This window comes from Psammomys obesus, unplaced genomic scaffold (genome assembly GCF_907164565.1).
Source record: "Psammomys obesus unplaced genomic scaffold, mPsaObe1.curated_primary_1811, whole genome shotgun sequence".
Lineage (NCBI taxonomy): Eukaryota > Metazoa > Chordata > Mammalia > Rodentia > Muridae > Psammomys > Psammomys obesus.
The window spans coordinates 10,708,323-10,729,521 of NW_026596166.1; the positions used below are offsets into that span (position 1 = coordinate 10,708,323).

Genomic DNA, 21,199 nt, shown 5'->3' on the forward strand with positions numbered 1-21,199 from the left:
CACTGGAAAAATTCACATGGACACCCTCACTTCACTTAAAGTATTTTCTTCATTGTCAAAACGGAACATTTACCAACACAAACTATATTTTGTGTAGGGAAATGTTAATTCAGAACATGGCTGCTCTGGCAAAGATCTTCTAGGTCTGTGTGATCTGGCTGGAATACAAACACACCTTTAATCCAGGAGATAGAGACAAGCAGATCTGAGTTCAAGGCCAGCCTGGTTTCAGGTAAAGAAAAGCTTAGTTGTGGTGGTACAGGCCTTTAATCCCAAACTATGAAGGTAAAGTTAGTTTGTAGAAGGAAGCACCCATGTTTGAAAATGGTGTGGCAGAAATAGTGATGAATCAGAGAAAGATTTGACAAAATAAGGTATGTCCAGCTCTCAAGAGAAGAGAAAGGAAAGAGAAGCTACGTTAGGGGCAAATAGGAGACAGTTTTACTGGGATGATAATAGAGATGGGTTGCAGAAAGAGAATTCAGGTGAAGACCGAATGAGTCAGAGAATGAGAAGGAGCCAGAAGATCAGAGTTCTGGAGTTAGGACACACAGTGCAGTTCAGAAGCTAAGAGGGAAGCCAGTTTGAATAAGTCAGCTGGAAGAGGAGTTTGAGCCAGAATAGCTGAGTTGAACCAGCTCAGAGCTCCGTAAGCAAGAAAGGGTGAGCTTATCCAGCAGTAAGTTTCAGAGGCTGAAAATGTTCTAGGCCTAAATCATATTGTATAGAGGCTAGAAGCTTCCAGGACTAGGCCTAGGTTAACAGAAGGAGGCAGAAAGCCTCTGAAACAATAATTGAAACAAGAGAACAAAAGTTACTTTTACAATTTTGGACCATAAAACCAACCTTAACATATTTCAGATAATTTAAATTATAGAAAGCCAGTTCTCTGAAAACAATGGAATTGAACAGGAAATCAATTAGAGAAAGGTATTTGGAAATTTCTTAACTCACTGGGAATTAAACAACTTAACTTTAAACTAAACCTTAGATCAAACACAAAGTCATACCCAGGCATGGTGGCACACACTTTTAATCCCAGCACTCAGGAAGCAAAGTCAGGTGGATCTCTATGAGTTTGAGACCAGCCTGGTCTACAAAATGAGCCCAAGACAGCCAAGACTACACAGAGAAACCTTGTCTTTAAAAAAACCAAAACAGGGGCTGGAGAGATGACTCAGAGGTTAAGAGCACTTGTTCTTCCAGAGGTCCTGAGTTCAATTCCCAGCCAACCACATGGTGGCTCACAACCATCTATAGTGAGATCTGGTGCCCTTTTCTGGCGTTCATGTATACATGCAGGCAGAACATTGTATACATAATAAAATAAATAAATCTTAAGGGGAAAAAAGCCAAAACAAGCAAGCAAGCAAAAAAAAAAAAAAAATCGATTCTTGTTAACTAAGGAAATGGGGATTAAAGAGAACTTTGGTTTTAGATTTACTTGAACTGAAGTTGTCCATGGTTTGGAGACCACCAACCAAGCTCACTCCCAGGGTTGCTGATAGTATTTACTTTCTCAAGAACTATTATAGGAGGCTCCTCCATCCTTCTCTGCCACCTCTTGGCCTGTCAGTTCCTTTCCATGGAGCACTTGCAGCACACCGCCCAGCCTTCTTCAGAGCAGGTCAGTGAGGACACCCAAGGCAGCAGAGTGATGATCTCAAAAGTGGCATTCCGTCACCTTGTGCGGTTAGGTCCTTAAAAAATAAGTCAGTAGACAGACACACACGCTCAGGCACGGTTTCTCAGATGACGGATGAAGTTACAGGATGAGGGTGTCAAGAAATAGTGAAAGGTTTCTAAATTCAGGACCACCAAAGGTTCATTTGAAAACAGACAAGTAACAAACAAGTTTCTGAGGGTGCTCAGCTGCGATGGGTCATGTCATTTCGTTGCAGCCTTTGCTCTGAACACACAGTGTGCAGTTTGTTTGCTCTGAAAAGTGTGCACACTTTTCATCTCGAGTACCCGAGTTCGGCTCAGCGATTCTTCTGTAAGTGCATGATGGTCTGGTTTTGGGAAGACAAATGTTTTTTAATACTTTGCTGTAGTTCTTTCTCAGCCTGTAAGTGCCCGATTAATATCTCCTTAGCTCGCATTGTTAGAATGTTTTTTTTTTTTTCAATCACTGTTTTGAGTTTCTGACCGGAGTTTCATTTTTTAAAAAGCCATTAAATAAATTTTGCCTTGGTATTTAGCACAAAGTTTCCAAGAATTTTCGAAATGGCCCTAAATATACGCCTGCTGATCTCTAGCAGATAGCTAAGCAGGACACTATCCCAGTACTGAGTATGAGAAAACTGAGGTATCCCTCAACTCTGAAAAATGTTGAAAATACTCTTGCAGCATCAAATGTGCTTTATGTGAAAATAAACAAGCATATCCATTTTTGTCTTTAATAAATGATAAAATTATATAGACACCAAAGAATCTGGTGTGTGTGGGGGGGCGTTTGTTTTTTGTTTTGTTGTAGACTAGACTGGCTTGGCCTGCCTATGTTGTCCTTAGCCTCCTGGATCAAGAAGGAGCCACCATACGTGACTCCCAAGGAATTGTTTTAAGACGGATTTCTTCATGATTTCATTCCAGAATGTTTATTTTGTTTGTTCGCTTTTCAGGACAGTTTCTCCGGGTAGCCCTGGCTGTCCTGGAACTTGCTGTGTAGACCAGGCTGGCCTCAAACTCAGAGATCCACCTGCCTCTGCCTCCTGACTGCTGAGATTAAAGGTGTGCTCCACCACCATCTGGCATTCACTTGTAAGCTTACTTTATACACCTATATAACTGAGGTCAGGTAAAGATTTCTCTCCTGAAAAGGGAATGGGGAGGGTAAATCTTAAGAAGACCTGCCCCAAGGGACGCAGCTGTCGGGCTCATTAAGGACCATCTTGGAGGCTGCCTACAGCAAGCTAAAAATAAATAAGTAGATAAATAACTAAATAACTAACTAAATAAATAAATACAGCTAGCAATATGCTTACTAGTGTAAGATTCCTTTCAGTGGCAATACAAGGGGTATGGTTTTGCCACTCTTAATGTGGTCTTGCCACTAATGAACCTACCCAGTGAAAAGAGAAACAAAAACTCATTAAGAAAAGCTAAAATTCCCCATTTTGGTGGAAAAATCTGTGCAAAAATTCCAAAGAATTTACATAAGCTTCTTAGAACCCTGAAGTGAGAACACATCTATAGGACAAATGAGAATCAAATTCATATTAAAACCGTTAGAAGCCACTAGCCCTCTATTTCAGTGGCTAAAATCAAAAGGACGGCATGGATGCTGAACCCTGGGAACGTTACAATAGTTGGAAGGTTAAAGTGGAGCAGCCAGAGACGAAAACATTTCGGTAGTTTCTTACAAAAGATAGGCTCGACCTGCAACCCAGAAATCCTCTCTGAAGTATTTCCCCAAGAAAAATGAAAACATGTTCATGGTTGTGCATGGCAACTATAATGGCTTCACGTATAATCACCCAAAAATGGAAACAATTCAAATATCCTTCAGCCAGGAATGAATAAACAACTACCCGTATATTCATTCATCAGAATGCTACCCGGCAGTAAAAAAGAAAAGAGGTCGCTAGTAAATGAAAGATGTGTGTGTGAATCTCGGATGCATTCTGTGAAGTGACAATCTTAGTCTCAAAAGCTGTGCACCGCATGTGCCCATTCTTATGACATCCTGAAAAGGGTAAAGCTATTAAGAAGACAAAATTCAAGAACAGGGATTCACATTTGCACAGGATTTCTGGGGGGAGGATCCCAGGCCACCACCGGTCCGTCCCTGGACCTCACTATGTTGTACTCCCTTTGCCTGGCAGCCGCCACGCCCTGTGTGCCCGGCCCCAGCTTCATCTGGGCAGATTTGCATGCCACGTTCCTCGACCAGGGTTGGCCCGGGTTTCGCACTGTGCATTTTCTCTGCAGCCAGCGCGCACGCACCTTGGCGCCTAGCATAAGGGATGAGAGGCCTGACAGGAGTGTTGAGGCTGCTGTCTGTCCCTTGGCGCGCTGCCGTATCTCAAGATTTCCCACATCCATCCCTGCCGCTCGAACTGGCTCAGTAAGGAAGGGACTGCTGTCAAGGCAGGCCCGGCACGGTCAAGGAGGGCAGGCCGCGCCGTCTCCCTCCACCGCCTCCTGCTCCTTCATTTTTCTGAAGCCGCACCAGCGGGCCCCGCGCAGCCGCCGCTCTGCAGGGGTTCGAGGGCGAGGAGGGGACGCGGAGGAGCGAGCCCTGCAGGTAGGAACCTGGCCGTGCCTTCCCTGCAGATGCTCCGCGCACCATCCGCACCCTGCGGACCTGCAGCGCGGGGGCGGAGGGCGGCCCCGCCCAGCCCGCGCGGCCGTTCCCATGGGGATCGCAGCGGCGACCCAGCGGGACGGCGGGCCGCGCCGCACGAGCAGGGCCGAGAGGCCCCGGGGAGTCCCCGCGGCCCCGGATGCCCGCCCGGATGTCTTTTTCCGGCGGGAACTAGGACCGGAAATGAGGACCGGGGAAGCCCTTCGCCTCCGCGGTGTGCGGCCGCCTCAAGTGTCCTGAGACCTATGAACCGTAGCGTTGAAGAGGACAGATTCTCTTACAGCTCGGCTCGTCCGGGGGATGCCGGCTGCGCCGGTAGCTCGGAGGGCATGAGGCGGGCCGTTGGCCTCGGGTCGCCCGCGGCAGCCAGCCACCTGTAGGCTCCCAGCCCTGGGCGCAATGTCAGGGGCAGGGGGTGGAGTCCGCGCCCGCCCGCTCCTGATCCCGCGCCCTTGTGTTTCCTCCAGATCCCCCACCGCAGCCCCTACTTGATGGGGGCTCGCGTTCCCCGAGCGACTGGATGAAAACCTCTTCTCACGAAGACCTGCTCCTCCGGGATGGAGAAATACGAAAAAATCGGCAAGATTGGAGAGGGCTCCTACGGGGTGGTGTTCAAGTGCAGGAACAGGGACACGGGCCAGGTCGTGGCCATCAAGAGGTTTCTGGAAACCGAAGATGACCCTGTCATAAGGAAGATCGCCCTCCGGGAAATCCGCATGCTCAAGGTAGTTGCCTCGCCTTTTCCCGGGTTAGCTAAGATGCTGTGGGCGCTGCCTCCTTCCCTCGCAGCCTTGGGTCGTCAGCGGCACAAATCCGGGTCTGTGCGCAGAGAACTGGTTACGTAAGAGAGAAGGCCGGGGGAAGGGGAGAGGTGCAGCAGCCCTCGCGGACAGGGAGACTGAAGCCTTTCGTTCCCCCGCCCGCAGGGACCAGTCTCTCTTCATGTCAGTGGCAGCCAGGGTCTTTTCAAGAGTCCCTGACAGGCAGGATCTAAAACAACTTAACTTCATTAGTTCTTGAGTTTTAAGCTTCTAGACTGTTTTCTAGTAGTATTATTAATTCGTTTTTCCTGTTTTCTTGGGCTGTGGGGGGGGGGCGGGGGGGTGGATGCATTTGTACATGGGTGTTCACGTGAGTGGGAGCATGTGCTTTGCGTGTATACGACGTGGACATTTGGAGGCCAGAAGTTAACATTGGCCGTCTTCTTCAACCGTTCTCCACCTCAAGGTCCCAGAGTCGATGAACTGCCAGCCAGTTTTCTCCAGGACCTAACAGGCCCCAGCATTCACGGGGCTGTTGGGATCCAAACTTCCGTCCTCTGGCTTATATGACAAATTCACTCATCGCACTATCACCCCCAACCCCTGAACCTACCTGTTTCCGAACCTGGAGAAGGTGACTGGCTCTCGTGACACCTGAGGCTGTCTGCTGCCGACCTTCACAGTGTCCTGTCTGAGAGCAAGCATCCTGGTACAGACGCAAAACGGCGGCGCTGTCCACTTACTAATTAATCCCAGTGCTTGGTGTGAGGGGTGTTCGTTTCAAGATAAAAGCGTTTTCCCTCCTAGTTTGGAAAGAGGGTTCCTCTCCTTCTCTGAATTTCTCGAAGAGGAGATCCAGTTCCTAGCGTAGAATGAGACAGGCCCTGGCGACTGTGGAAATCAGCTGTGCTTCTAAGTATGGCTTCTATGTTCAGACCCCTACATGGCTAGGGAGGAGTAGCTCCATCAGCGAAAAGCGAGGGAAGTGTCAGGGGTATACTCTTGTTCTTTTTATTTAAATTTTATTTTATTTTTTTATATTAATTATAGTTTATTCACTTTGGATCCCAACTGTAGCCCCTCCCTCATTCCCTCCCAATCTCACCTTCCCTCCCTCTTCTCCCTGCCCCTCTCCAAGTCCACTGACAAAGGAGGTCTTCCTCCCTTTCTATCTGACCCTAGCCTATCAGGTCTCATCAGGACTAGCTGCATTGTCCTCCTCTGTGGCCTGGCAAGGCTGCTCCTCCCTGGCAGGAGGGAGCGTCAAAGAGCCAGCCACTGAGTTCATGTCAGAGAGTCCCTGTTCCCCTTACTAGGGAACACACTTGGAGACTGAGCTGCCATAGGCTACATCTGAGTTCTAGGTTATATCCATGAATAGTCCTTGGTTGGAGTATCAGCCTCAGAAAAGACCCCTGTGCCCAGATATTTTAGTTCTGTTGGTCTCCTTGTGGAGCTCCTGTCTCATCCAGGTCTTTCTATCTCCCTCTTCTTTCATAAGATTCCCTGCACTCTGCCCAAAGTTTGGTCATGAATCTCAGCATCTGATTTGATACACTGCTGGGTAGAGTCTTTCAGAGGCCCTCTGTGGTAGGCTCTTATGTTCCATGTTTTCTCCTTCTTCCAATGTCCATTTTGTTTGTCTTTCTGAGTGAGGACTGATCATCTTACCCAGGGTCCTCCTTCTTGCTTAGCTTCTTTAGGTGTACAGATTTTAGTATGTTTATCCTATATTATATTTATTCATTTTACATCCTGATTGCAGCACCTCTCCCTTCCTCCCAGTCCCCATACTCTTACTCTTGCATCTCCGTTTTCTCGAGGCCTCTCTAGAAATCCTTTCCCATGGATTAAATGCTTGGAGTCCTGTCTAGATGAGGACCGTGGGTGGGAAGCAGCAACTCTGGGTAAATTACCATGGATGGACAACAAGAAAGTTTCTGTCTTGGGTTTTGAGATGCGTGTGGCTGGCAGGTTGTTGTCTGTTCTGAGAAGACACTGGCCAGGTGTCTGAGTGCATCCTCCTCTCAGAAGGGGTGAACTCGGCAGTGTCATGCCCGTCCACGGCGGGGACGCCTCTGCCTGACTCCCTCCGCACAGCCACTGCTTTCGAGCCACTGACCATTTTAACTTTCTCAGTAGAAAAGAAGGTCATCGTTGCATTGCTCTTTGTCTTATTTATCATCATCATTATCAATATTGTTATTATCATTTTGTGGTGCTAAGGATTGAACCCAGGGCCTTTATCAAAGTAGCAAAGACCTCTATCACTGAGATCCATTCCCAGTCTTCAGTGGGTTAATAAGAAGTAAAAATGTGGGGCTAGAGAGATGGCTCCGTATGTAAGTGTGCTTGCCACAGTTTGATCCCTTGGACCTTCAGGATAGAAGAGAATCAATTCCCCCAAGCTGACCTCCGACCTCCACCATGTACAGTAACACCTGAGTGTTCCAGCCACCGAAATAAAAACAAATGTCAATTTAAAGAATGCGTCCCTAGGAGAACGGAGGACATTGTCTCCTCTGCCCCTGTGAGTGTCTGCCCCAAGCTGTCACCACGTTTGAGCACATCTCAGCATATGTCATCACATTTTCAGGTGTAGCTCTCTGACTGAACTGAGTTTCTCTAGGTTGGGCACCTTGCCTCCCTAGCTCTGTGTCCTCCTGCCACACTCTCCGGAACCCGCTAGGCTTCCAATAAATGTTTTTATTGAGGTTATGGGGGGGGGGTAATAAAATAGACTCTTAAGGAAAAGTAGGTGTTGCAAGCCAATACTAATCGAGTGAGAATCAATTCCCCCAGGTTGACCTCTGACCCCCACAGTGCTCTTGTAGCATCTATGTGCTCCACCTGCCCCACCCCCAAAAAATGTAATCTAAGGGGAAAAATGTGAGGCATGTGATGAACATGACAGAGGCTGTGCTCTTAGCTGAAAACCCATGTGTTCCGGAGAACAGAACTGTACACCAAAGCTGATCTCAAAGCAGGAAGCCACCCTCTAAAGCAGGTGCTCAGTGTTTCTTCTCTAGTCTAAGTAAGGGGGTGGGAGATGACTGATTTTATGTCTCTTTGCCGCTAACTCTTCCAATTTATAGATCTCTAATTTCGTATGTACGCGGTGCGTATTTGCTAACTAAGTGAAATTAAGGGTTTGTTAGATGAAGTCGTTTTTTCTTCATTGATCCAGTAAGTTCTCCCTGAGCCTAATTGTGTGCTGTGCAAAGCTGGTTCCCAAGCTCAGCTCTTGGAAAGTAGGTGGCATAAAAATCCCCCCCCCCCATTCTCTTGAAAAGGATATCTAGCGAAGAAGAAGAAGATGATGGTGGTGGTGGTGGTGGTGGTGGTGGTGGTGGTGGTGGTGATTTGTTTGTTTGTTTGTTTGTTTGTTTGTTTGTTTGGAGATAGGGTTTCTCTGTGTAGCCCCAGCTGCCCTGGAGCTCACTATGTAGACCAGGCTGGCCTCGAACTCAAAGATCTGCCTGCCTTTATCTCATGAGTGCCGGAATTAAAGGTGTGCGCCACCACTGCCCACCCCACTAAGGTTATGTTTTATTAAAAGACTGTCATTTGCAGACTTTTGGGTTCATGGACCATTGCCATTTCAAATTGTGATGTTTTTCTCCTCTTTAGCCATTGAGGTAGTGTTGTCAGGATCGTTCCGAGTCCTGTTAAATACGTGGATAGTAATCCTGTACCACTATACCTCACTGTATTTTCTTTTTCCCTTATTTGAAACTGTCTTATGCTGTAGACCAGGCTAGAAGTGAACTCCATGCTAGGGAAGTATCAAAATGAAAACTAGAGAAGGCACCTTATGTGGGAAGCATGACCTTCCTGAGCTAGAACAATGAAGCTAACATCTAACTTGCACATCAGACATGGCTTGGCTGTGCAGTACTTGTCAGTGGGTGTTTGTGTACTGCTGGTCCCTTTCCTTAGCTTCACTTCCCATCAGTGAAACAGTGATATCATTTGTCTTGTGCACTGTAAATATCGTGACTGTTATACTACATCTGGGGACAAAACAAAAATTCCCACATCGAGTGCTCTCCTACGCAGAGGATGTAGAGCTGGTAAAACAAAATACCATTTACATGGTTACAGTTGCCTTTGAGGGGATGATTTTTGGGGTTGCGTGTTGTAACAAAATCGATAATTTCTTGTGTAGATCTTTTCTGGACTGTACTTGGCGGTAGTGTAAGGGCCCAGTAGCCACTGCCAACTTCCTAAGTCCCATAGCTCTTTGTAAACAGATGTAATTGTGGGAGGTAATTGTCTAGCAACCATCTGGGTGGTTTTTAAGGCAGCGCCTCTTCCGTGTTTCCTTTTCTCGTGTGAAGTCCTATCAGGAAGGTGTAACCAGGGGAATTATATTATCAACACCTTTTATCTTGCTAAGATTTTTGCAAGAAGTTTTTTCTCCCTAAAAACTGGAAATATTACAAATAGCGTTATGTCATACCTCCTGGAGGGGAAAAATATGACTCCTTTATACAAAACTAATCTGGTTTTTAGATTATGCCACCATCTAAACAAAGATGTGCCCCTGTGCTCACAAAGACACCCTTTGATACTCAACTCCTCAATATCGTAATTTCCAATCCAATTTCCAATTTTCCTAGGTTATATGATCGTGCTAGTTAAAAAAAAAAAAAAGTGAGTTTGTCTTCTTAGAGCAGCAGGCAGCACCATAGTCTCATAAATTTACAAAAAAACCCAAACAACTATTCTGGCTAAAATCAGTCATATCATCCTCTAGGGACCCTTAATATCACTCTGGTGATGGGAATAAAATTGTGCTGTGCTACATAGCTCAATGTGCCTCTTTCAAACCAACTTTCTGTCATACAGAAAAAGAAATGAAGTACATTCGGCTGGTGTTTTTGGTGAGGTGTTTGTGCACAAGATAACTGACACGTCCATTTGGCAAGTGTTTACAAGACTCTGCCATGTCCTGGGCATTGTTCTTTGCTGCCACCTCTACCTGTTTAAACAAGAAGAGACCAACAAAAACCAAATAAGTATGTGATTAAAAAAAAAAAAAAAAAAAGAGCAAAAAAACAAAGCAGGGGCCAGGCCCCAACACTCAGGGAGGCAGAGGCAGGCAGATTACTGTGAGTTCAAGTCCAGCCTGGTCTATAAAAGTGAGTCTGGGACAGCCAAGGCTACACAGAGAAACGCTGTCTGGGAGTGGGGGTGTGGAAGCAGGATCAGGGGAAAGGGCAGGGAATGTGTGCTTGATTTTTTAGTTAGTGGAGCTCAAGCCCTTTTGCTAACTTGTTCTTAAGCATCTTACTAATGTTTACCTAGCTTTTTCAGGTGGGCTCTAGGGATTGAACTCATGTCCTCACGCTGGCGTAGCAAGCACTTTACCAAACAAGCTATTACCCAGTGCCTGCAGTATGCACCCTTATATCTTATTACATTTATTTGTGTATCGTGTGTATGTGGGTAAATATGCACGTGACACAGTGCACCTATGGCTGTTTCTCTCTTTCTGCCTACCATGAGGGCTTAAACATCAAACTCAGATCATCGGACTTTTTGGCAAGTGTCTTTACCTGCTGAGGTATTTTTTCTGGCCCTCCAGGATGCATCCTTAATGAGAACTACCTCACCTCCCAAAAGGGGTAAAAACCAGTTCTTACAAGAGGATGACAAAATGTGTCATCTTGTTACTGTGTAACGCATAGATAAACATACAATGTGTTTACAGCTATCTGATATATTTGTAGCATTGAGTTTTCTTTTGTAAGCAATTAAGGAAAAGATGTGTAAAGAGACAGGTTAGGGAAACAAAAAACGAGAAAGGTGCCTAGTTGTGAATGAGACTGGTATACACTGCTCGGCCCAAAATGCTCTCAGCTGACTTGAGCCATAGCCTGCATGGCGCTGGGGAGACTGCTGTTCTCCTGCCTCTTTGCTTTCTGTCGGGGTCACTGTATGGCCACAGAGCTGCGGCTAGGAACCCCTGTGTTAGATCCTGCTCAGGGCTGTCAGGTGACCTTGGACAAGCTCTAATGCCTCCTGGAACCCTGCCCACCCTTATCTCCTGATTTATGCCTCTGCCTGGTGACTGCTTCACCGAGTTTTTGCTGAGGGGAGCATACAGGGCTCTCCAGCCCAACATGGAACTGCACTCAGGCGGCTTCAGGATGCTGGGACAGAAGAGCAGTCTGTCAAAGGTCAAAAGCAGCAGTTGTAGAGGAGAGAGAAACGCTAACGGAGAAAGGCGGAGGTGGGATTTGAACATGGGGCTGTCGCCAAAGGGACATGGTCGAGGCAGAGCTTGCGCTGGGCTCTCCTGGAGGCTCACTACCTGTAAGCCTGGGACCAGGAATACGGCCGCAAGTCACCACTCGGTGGGCAGGCATCCCTGGGAGAAGTGGGACACCTAGGGGTCCCTGTTGTTCAAACAAAGCACTAACTAAGAACATAATGTGAGCTTTGTGCCAGGCCCTTGGCACTGAGTTCTGCCTCGTGCCATGTGCATGTCCCCCAACACCACAGCCCAGTCAAACAAAGCTTTCATCTTTTTAGAGGCATTGGCTTGCCCAATTATTAGCTGGGGGAAGATTTCACACGCAAGCAAAAACCTCAGTGGGCAATCCTGTGGTGTTTGGTCCTAGCAAAATAAGGAAAAAGACAGAAAAAGAATTGAATCCCGCTGTTGCTAAAAGGAACCATTTCTAGGTTTCTTCAACTTGTCCAGTTTGCTTATGAAAAAGCATGAGCATTACAACCCGTTAATCATGAAAATTAATATCAGTCTCTCCATTGTTACAGCCATGTTCAGCATTGTCTGTCATGAGTTGCAGGGAACTCACAAACTCAAGTATTGGTAAGGATCACACATATGCAGAGGTGGACAAGTGGGGAGCAATGTGGAGAGGTAGGGACTGGGGCAAACTCTGAGCTCATGCCTGTGAGTGGGCCCAATGTTCAGCCCCATTCAATGGAGCTGCCCACTCAGGAAGATAAATTCTCAGTTCTTTTAATTAGAATTTTGCACAATATCTCCTGAGTTTGTTTTTTCTCTACAGTTTTTGAAAGAAAAATTCGAAATATTTTGGTGGGGGTGTGTGTGCGTGCGTGTGCGCCCGCGCGTGCACATGTCTTATGTGACTATGGCCGCATGTTTGCTGCTGTGTGCATACGCAGCCATGGGACAACTTTCAGGAGTCGGCTCTTGCCTTCTGACTTGTGGAGGTCGAGTCTGCTACCCTGCTTTGTATCCCAGGCTGAGTGGGCCACGAGTTTCTGCGGAATTCTCCTGGCTCCACCTCCCGTCTCGGGGAATGCGAAGATTACAGACTCACAGCATCACATGAACATTTTTATGTCAGTTCTGGGGTTAGATCTCAGGTCATCAGGATTGTGAAATGAGGTTTCTGCCCTCTGAGCCATCTCTCTGGCCCCCAAATTCAAGATATTTAAAAATAAAAGAATCATGCGGGTGATGCCCGTAGACCTTTAACTGATGTGTTCTTCAGTTGTTGGAGCCTTGCTCTCTATGCCTGCCTCTGTTTTGTTTTGTTTGTCTTGCACCCTGCCTCACCCCTACAGCTTTGGCTGGGCCACCTCTCTGGATTTTTGGCACAAGGTCATCCTTTTCCATAACCATGTCGTGAAATTTATCAGCAGTTCAATAGTGTTACCTAAAGTATTGTTGATACCCAAATGTTTCATATGGTCTTAATAGTAGCTACATATGTCTAAAGTAGATAAAAACTGATAAACAGTTGGGTGTGGTGGTGCATATAAGAAGGAAGAGGCAGAAGGGTCTCTGAGCTTAAGGCGAGCCTGGTCTACCTAAGAGTTCCCGAGCAGTCACAACTACATAGTAAGACCCTTGTAAAACAGAACAAACACCCCAAATGAACAAAACCCTAATAACTGTAGTGAACAGGTCTTAATATCAACTGATGATTTTTTTCCTGAATCAACTATTGTAAAAGTTGTTTCTCTGTACATTTTTCTTACTTATTAGTCTTTTTTTGTCTGTTAGAAAAGAACTTTCAGCCTCTAAACACATAACTCATTAATATCATTATATATTCATGAGTGTTTAAATACTGTTAGTTCAGTCATTATTCTTTGTGTTGTCAAAGTGTCTTCTTCAGTCTGCTCCTGGGTTCTGACTGGCATCCACCATTGCTTGAGGACTTTGCTGTGTGACAGGCAAATAAAATGTCCTGATCTCATCCTGCCCTGGTTCTGTGATCAGCCATTTCTCCAGGAACCTGGTTCCTTTTAGTGATAACAAAATGCCCTGATTATAAATTATTAAGTAATTGTAAAAAGTTCTCATGTCACGCAAACCCAATGCAACACATGATCTGGAGGTACTGTTTGTCCATTTGGCTGCCATTTTGGGGTGTTTGGACTCTGGCTTGTGTGCTGTACAGTATTGGCTCCAAGGACCAGTGGGGGTTTGTGGGTTTGTTTTGTTTTAACAACATAGACAGACACTGGCATTTATGTAAACTGGCTTTCAGTATCATGGAAGGCAACGGGAGCAGTTGCTTGACCACAAGGAGAGAAACCAAACATCCCCTTATCATCCTATCTATTTGTTCAACAAGTGGAGACCTGTTTGATTTCATTTCTACAAGATAATGTACAAACTGCAAATAGTAACCAGTTGCTTTGTTTGTTTACTCGAAGATGTTTTGGCTTAGCTGGCGGGTGTTTGTCTACACAGATTGTGTTCTTGCTGCTAGTGAGAGTCCAAGCAATAAGCTGACAGGCAAATATTTCAAGAACGCAGGGGACAGAGGTCAACAAGCAGGCGCGTCACCCTCTTCGAGGCCCCCAGTTCATAAGGAGATTAAGCCTGTTTGCCACTTAGGCATTGCATCCTATGTCCCACACCAGACTCCAGAAAATAAAACACCTCAGGACACGAGGAGGCAGAATAAATTCTTTTTGACAAATGATTTTGGATAGATTGGGTATGTATATGTGCTGGGAATTGAATCCCTTATGCCTTGTGGAAGAGTTGGGGGAAGGATAGAAGGACCCAGAAGGAACTTCACAAGAAGACCAACAGAGCCAACTAACCTGGCCTCAGAAGGGGCCTGTGTACACCGAGGCACCAACCAATGACCGTGCATGGCCTGGGTCTAGGCCTCCTACACATATATACTCAATGGGCAGCTTGGTCTTCTTGTGGGTCGCCTAGGAAGGGGAGCAGGAACTGTCTCTGACAAGGATGCGGTTGCCAATCCCTTCCCCCTGGTGGGACCACTAGAAGAGGATGTGCTCAGTCCTGATACTACTTCAAGTGCTGAGGTGGACTGGGGGAGGGGAGCTCCTGAAGAGTAAGAGATGGGGCACAGGGAGAGGGGAGGTCAGGAGGAGAGAAGGACGGGAACTATGACTGGAATATAAAGTGAACAACTAAATAAATAAAGTTAAAAGCTTAAATAAGCCTTTAATCCCAGCACTCTGTTGGCAGAGACAGGTGGATCTCTGTGAGTTAGAGGCCAGCCTGGTCTACAGAGTGAGTTCCAAGATGGCCAGAATTAGACACAGAGAAACCGTGTCTCAAAAAACAAAAACCAAAACCAGTTTAAATAATAACACTACTACTAATAAATAACAATTGTATAGCTCAGAGATGCAATGTTTTGATATATACTTATCTATAGTTACTTGTGATTATACTTATATTTGATTGTACTTAAACGCAATATGATCAATAATCATTCTGATGCATGCTTACATCAAATCAAGGTAATCAGATTACCTTTCCTGTCAAATGTTTGTTATCGCTTGCTGCGCTTGGGTGTGAGTGCGTGAGGGTGCATGTGTGTGCAGGCATGCTGGCCTGAGTGTGTTGGCACTGTGGAGGTCTGAGGACAACCTTGGGCGGCAGCGTCCACCTTGGGTTTCAGGCAGGTTTGGAACTTGCTGATTAGGCGAGGCTGTCTGTTCTGTCCCCGCCTCCCCAGTGCTCGGGGAAGCAGGCTCTATGTACCTGACCTTTTTTATTTTATTTTTTTATGTGGGTTCTTGGGACTGAGCTCAGGTGTTTATGCTTACAAGGCAAGCAAGCACCTCACCAACGGCGCTGTCTCCCTAGGCCCCAAATATTTGTTAATTCTTTGTGATAGAAACATTTAAAAATCCTCCCTTTGTATTATTTTGGATAATAATTATCATTACATAATTATTAACTATATTCACTTTGCTGCATAGCAGAACGTTTGGCTTTCAAAATGAGTGGTTGTGTAATTCATCTTGATTTTTTTTTTAATTTTTATTTTTCTTTTTAGTTACAATTTGTTAACTCTGTGTCTCATCTTGATTTTTTTAAAAAAAATTATCTTACTGCTTTCTTTCCCATTTAAATTATTTTTTATATCCGGCCTACAAGAATTCTGGCCAGACAAGCTGTGTTACATGTAGTTATCATAAAATATGCAAACCGCACCTGAAGGTAGTAATTTTCCTGTGCAGTGGAATTTTTTTTTCTTAACTCGGTCAGGGGCGTGCCTTTCAGTTAGACTTTTAAAATGTTTTAATTCAGCTGTTTTTACATTTGGCGGGTTTAATGTTTTATGCTGCAAATTTTCTTCCAACAGGCATATTCTCTTGTTAATCATTATGCTTCCTTATTGTTTATTAACCTTAAAGGCCCTCTAGTAAAAATACCAGTGGGGAAAACTGTGTATCTGAAAATCATTGAACTTGGTCTCCATTTGGGCTGGGACAATGGAAGGTGGGAGTTTCTCAACCAGCCAGTGTTACCAACCACAGTGAGAGACAAACTACTTCGTAACTGCTCGTGTGTGCCGGCTCTGCATTAATTTCCCATTAATTTTCCTTTCATGGGTTGTTTTTGTTTTTATTTTTGTTTTCCACAACAAAACAGCTCAACCACCGAGTACACACATCCCTGGCCTGCTGGGTTTTCAGAAGGCTCCAGAAGAGATCTCAGGCCAGGTATCTGGCCGGAGAACCAGCCTGGTACTCTCTGTCCCTCAGTGTGGACTCCAGCAAGCCCGTGGACAATCCTTAGCCCTTGCTGCCCCGCCTACCATTTCCCCTGGAATGGAGTTTTCCTTTTGACTGTTTTGTCCAGGGTTGTGCCAACAGGACAGGAGGCAGTTCTGAGTTCTGTCCCTCTCTCCCCGTATAAGGTAAAACTAATGTTGGCCAACTGCTAAGAGTGTCTACCCCACATTTGCACTTGGGACTAGAAGGAATGGTCTCAAGGTGGCTCTCTGCATCTGCTGGGCCCGCTGTGAGCCAGCATTCTAACCTGGGGCCGGAGAACACATTGAGTCTGAGACATCAGTGTTCAGACCTCAGACCTGGTCACAGATGCCTTTGGGAATGCCTTTGGGGGCCTCACAAGACCCTTCTTCAAAGTTGCTTTGGTTTTTCAGCTGCATGAAGAAAACCGTGGTTTTTTTTTTTTCATTCTAAATGTCAGCATCACCTTGGTCATCTTTTCTGACGTGTGGCCTGTCTGTGGCCTGAGGGACCTGTTGAGAACACACGTTCCAGCCCCTGCATCCCTGCACCCTAGAAGTTAAAGTCTGAGGCATGAACCGTGGGTAGTGCTTTACTTTGGGGAGTAGCCCTGGGGACAGGAAACCAGGGAAAGAGAGAAGCCCATAGAGACACCCGGGCCCCGAGCTCTTGAGACTTACTGTATGCCAGTTAGGGAATCCTTGAGGAGGACCCAGGATTAGTCATTTTAAAGCTGTGGACATAGAGAAGAGCACCACCATTCTAGATGGATAAAAACTGATGAAGGACTTCCTCCATAGCGTCTATGAGACCAAGAGTTAAGTCCAAGTTTTTAAAGGACTGTGAAAAACATTCTACTGGGACAGCAACTCCCGCTTTCTAAACTCTAATTTCTGTTATTTTGCTATTTTACTCACAGCTGTGGGAGAAAGAATGTTTTTAAAAGGAAAACCAAGTTGTGTTTTCCTAAAGTACAGATACAGGGACAACATCCTCTTACTCCTCCACAGAGAACACAGGCCAGAGGAACAGGCAAGACCCCAGATCTGCTCTCTGGTCAGTCTAAAGACATGTGACTGCTAAGGACCCTCTAGGGCCCCGGGGCTCGAAGCCAGTAGGTTTTGGAGAACAGATTCATCTCAGTGAAGAAACATCCTTTGTATCCGTCTTGAAATGTGCCATCATCTCTGTTGGTTGTATGTTTTCACACTTCAGACAGAACCATGGGCACATGGAACACCTCACTCACTCTAACATTTGGAATTGGGAGTGTGAGAGTGGTGCCGACGGGTTCTCTCTGGGTCTCGGTGTCACGGGGTGCAGGGAGCGATGGGAAGAGTAGCAAACTAAAGCACAAGGTCCTCCTCTGAAGTGGCCCACCACTCTCAGAGCGAGCTCATTGAAGCCACAGAGATAGGGGGCCTGGAGTTGCCAGCCCTCCGGCATTATCCAGAGTAGCCTCATGACCAGGACTTTAAAGCAGTATTTCCTTGATCATAAAGTGTTGGCAATGAATATTAAAGTCTTAAAAGTGCTATGGAGGAGGGAAGCTGACTAACAGACCTCCAGGGATGCAAGGCCTGAGTTCATCCCAATGGGTGGCCAAAGGAGATATGGTGCCAATGACAGGTACAGGAGCAGTCCGAGGAGGACAGGTGACACTCTGCTCTTCATAGGAAAACCAGGCGGAGACCAAGTCAAATTCAACTGAGGGGATACTAAAGCTCAAACAGGAATCTTGGGGCATGGAGAGATGTTTCAGTGGTTAGGAGCATCTGCTGTTCTTGCAGAGGACCTAGTTTGGTTCACAACTGTCTGCAACTCTAGAATGGGGGAGCCTCCAGGTCCTTCTGACCTCCCTAGTCACTGCATGCACACAGTGTGCATGCATATATACATACATACACACATACATATAGATATCTGTAGAAACGAAATAAAAAGAAGTACTTTTAAAAGAAGTTTTTGCTTTTAATGTCAGAGAAAGTGCCTTACTCAGCAGCACGACGGAAACCATCAGAGAGAAAACAAAGGGGGACAAATTCCAAATGTGACCAGCCTTGCTTTTAGTGGAGCCTAGCTGAGGACAGCAGTAATGACCTAGAGGACTGCTGAGACCTCCCAGACTGGGCCAGCGTTAGTTAGAATGCCAAGAAATAAAACCAGGCTTGAGGCTGTGGCCTCTATCCCTCGTAAATCAGGAGCAATTATGGCCAAACAAGCCAGACCACCTTTGTAGTGTATATATGCTAGTTTAGTCTGTCCTGTCTACTCACATTTCTCATACATGACTTTGGTTCTTGTCATCTAATTCATTTACATGCCTCTTGAGAAGTCCCTTCTGTAATAAGGTGGAAATATCTAAGGTCAGACATGTCCAAAATTCTAACATTGTGATGCAGAACTGGCATCTACAAAGTTCATGCTGGAGTGGATGTGCAGAAAGGGGAACCCTCCTCCATTGCTGATGGGAATGTAAACTTGTACAACCACTTTGGAAACCTGGCCCTTTCTCAGACAATTAGGAATAGTACTACATCAAGATCCAGCTATACCACTCCTAGGCATGTATCCAAAAGATGCTCAACTATACAACAAGTACATTTGCCCAACCGTGTTCATAGCAGCTTTATTCATAATAGCCAGAATCTGGAAACAACCCAGATGTCCCTCAATTGAGAAATGGATACAGAAATTGTGGTACATTTACACAATGGATTACTACTCAGCAATTAAGAACAGAAATCATGAAATTTGCAGGCGAATGGTGGGAACTAGAAAAGATCATCTTGAGTGAGGTATCCCAGAAACAGAAAGACACACATGGTATGTACTCACTTATAAGTGGATATTAGACATATAATATGGGATAAACATACTAAAATCTGTACACCTAAAGAAGCTAAGCAAGAAGGAGAACTCTTGGTAAGATGCTCAATCTTTATTCAGAAAGGTAAACGGGATAGACATTGGAAGAGGGAAAAAACAGGAAACAGGACAGGAGGCTACCACAGAGGACCTCTGAAAGAGTCTACACAACAAGGTATCAAAACAGGTGCTGAGACTCATTGCCAAACTTTGGGCATAGTGCAGGGAATCTTATGAAAGAAGGGGGAGATGGAAAGACTTGGAGGGGACTGGAGCTCCACAAGGAAGGAGAGCAACAGAACCAAAAATCTGGGCCCGGGGCTCTTTTCTGAGACTGACACTCCAACCAAGGACCATGTGTAGAGATAACCTAGAACCCCTGCACAGATGTAGCCTATGGCAGCTCAGTCTCCAAGTGGGTTCCCCAGTAAGGGGAACAGGGGCTGTCTCTGACATGAACTCAGTGGCTGCCTTTTTAATCACCTCCCCCTGAGGTGGAGGGGCAACCTTACTGTGCCACAGAGGAAGACAATGCAGCCAGTCCTAATGAGACCTGATAGGCTAGGGTCAAATGGAAGGGGAGGAGAACCTCCCCTATCAATGAATTGGGGAAGGGACATGGGAGTAGAAGAGGGAGGGAGGGTGGAATTGGGAGGGGACAAAGGAAGGGGCTACAGCTGGGATACAAATTGAATAAATTGTAATAAATAAAAAAAAATAAATTAAAAAAATTAATGCAAAAAAGAACTACACAACAAAGAATTACAAGCAAAATAAATGAATAAAATCCCACGATGATTTAACTATGTGTCCAATTTTGTGTTTTGGGTGCATTTATAGCTCTCCTGAACCTCATGCAGGCTGAGAGCCCTCGTAGACAAACATCTACAATTACTGAAGCTATGGTTGAAAGCTCCAGGGTAGAGATTATGAGCCAGCTTCAGGACCAAGCTGCCAGGGAGTTAATGAACAGAGAGGAGGAAGGTAGCTTGAGATGTCAAATCCACACAGTCTGGTTCACCACCCACTGCAGGGATTCCACATGGGGCACAAAACTCCTAAGAGAAATCGTCTGGGTGCCTCGGTTCACTGTCGACCTTCCAGTGGCTCCTGTCACCGCCGACCACCTTGGCATCACACCACTGGGGACCTGTTCTTCTCTCTTTGGGTGTTTGGGTTCTTTGGATTTCTTCCTGTCTTGGCCCAACTCTTCTCACAACTCCACCATGGCACATGGGAACTCTGCCTTTATCCTCCCTCTATTCTAGCTCCAGAGAACCGACAGGTAGACTTTGAAATCTCAGAGTCCTGTGCAGTTGCTCCTCCTCTCTGTGCTGTCATCAGCAAGCCCTCATTGAACACACTTTGTTCATTGTTTCTTGATACCTTCCCTTGTCTCTCAGCTCTAGTGCATCACCACACTTTGGCTATTCTGGTAACAAAGTATCTCCAAATAGCCCTTTTCTGTATCTCTCTAGTCTCTGCTGGTCCAAGCCCCTGTCATCTCTTACACGGAAGAACCTACATTCTCTCCTTTTGTCTATCTTTGGCTCTTCTGAGCCTTTCCCTGCAGCCATAATGCTCTCCAAAACCCAACGGCTCCTGCGTCACAATTGCCGCACTTCCTTCCTGTTGCATGTAGGAGTAAGTGTAAATTTTCAGTCCACAGGGCCCTGCAGGACCCATGTTTGATGAGCTGGCTTGCCATTGCCCATGAACTTCACCCTCAGGCCATACTTTTTGAGTTCCTTAAATGGCCTGAGTCAAGGTCTTTCTTGATACAGCCCTGCAGCCTGTTATTGATTGGTATTTATCAAGGAAAGGAGGGACTGTGGGGATGTTGTGATATGAGTAGACATGAGGAATTATTATTCTTTTGTGTTAGGGTAAGTAGTTTCTGACCGATACAATGTTTCCGTTTTGCACATGGAAAGAGTTGTAGAGATGGACTGGGTGTGAAAAACAATGATTCTCTCTTTATAACAAGAATGCTGGAAAGCAAAGCAGCTTATTTTATAATTTTATGAAGTTGGGCATCATCCCAAAGGAAATGCAAAAATGGGTGGCCTTTGAAATTGGCACAAAACAGTGGTTTAAAAAACTTAGTCACATTTCCCTGCCTGCTGAATTCCTCATTGGCTGAGTTCTTCAGGAAGGTGAATCTTCCCAGTGTCTAGCATTGCCTGTCCCCAGAAGGGCCCCATCCTATTGGTTCAGGGTGTGAAGCTTGAGATATATACATATACATATACATATACATATACATATACATATACATATA

At 45.7% G+C, this 21,199-nt stretch overlaps 1 protein-coding gene across 3 annotated transcripts in view; it reads left to right on the forward strand.

Moving 5' to 3' along the window:
• The first annotated feature begins 3,848 nt into the window (after positions 1–3,848).
• Positions 3,849–21,199, forward strand: part of Cdkl1 (cyclin dependent kinase like 1) — a 42,894-nt gene continuing 25,543 nt past the window's right edge. The window contains exons 1-2 of one of the 3 annotated variants that reach the window (XM_055595368.1): positions 3,849–4,246; positions 4,774–5,031. In XM_055595368.1, coding sequence (XP_055451343.1) covers positions 4,864–5,031 — 168 coding nt within the window. In that variant the 5' untranslated portion in view covers positions 3,849–4,246; positions 4,774–4,863. Of the gene's footprint in view, positions 4,247–4,399; positions 5,032–21,199 lie in introns of those variants that run through there. The other 2 variants (XM_055595369.1, XM_055595366.1) reach the window with 2 other exon arrangements.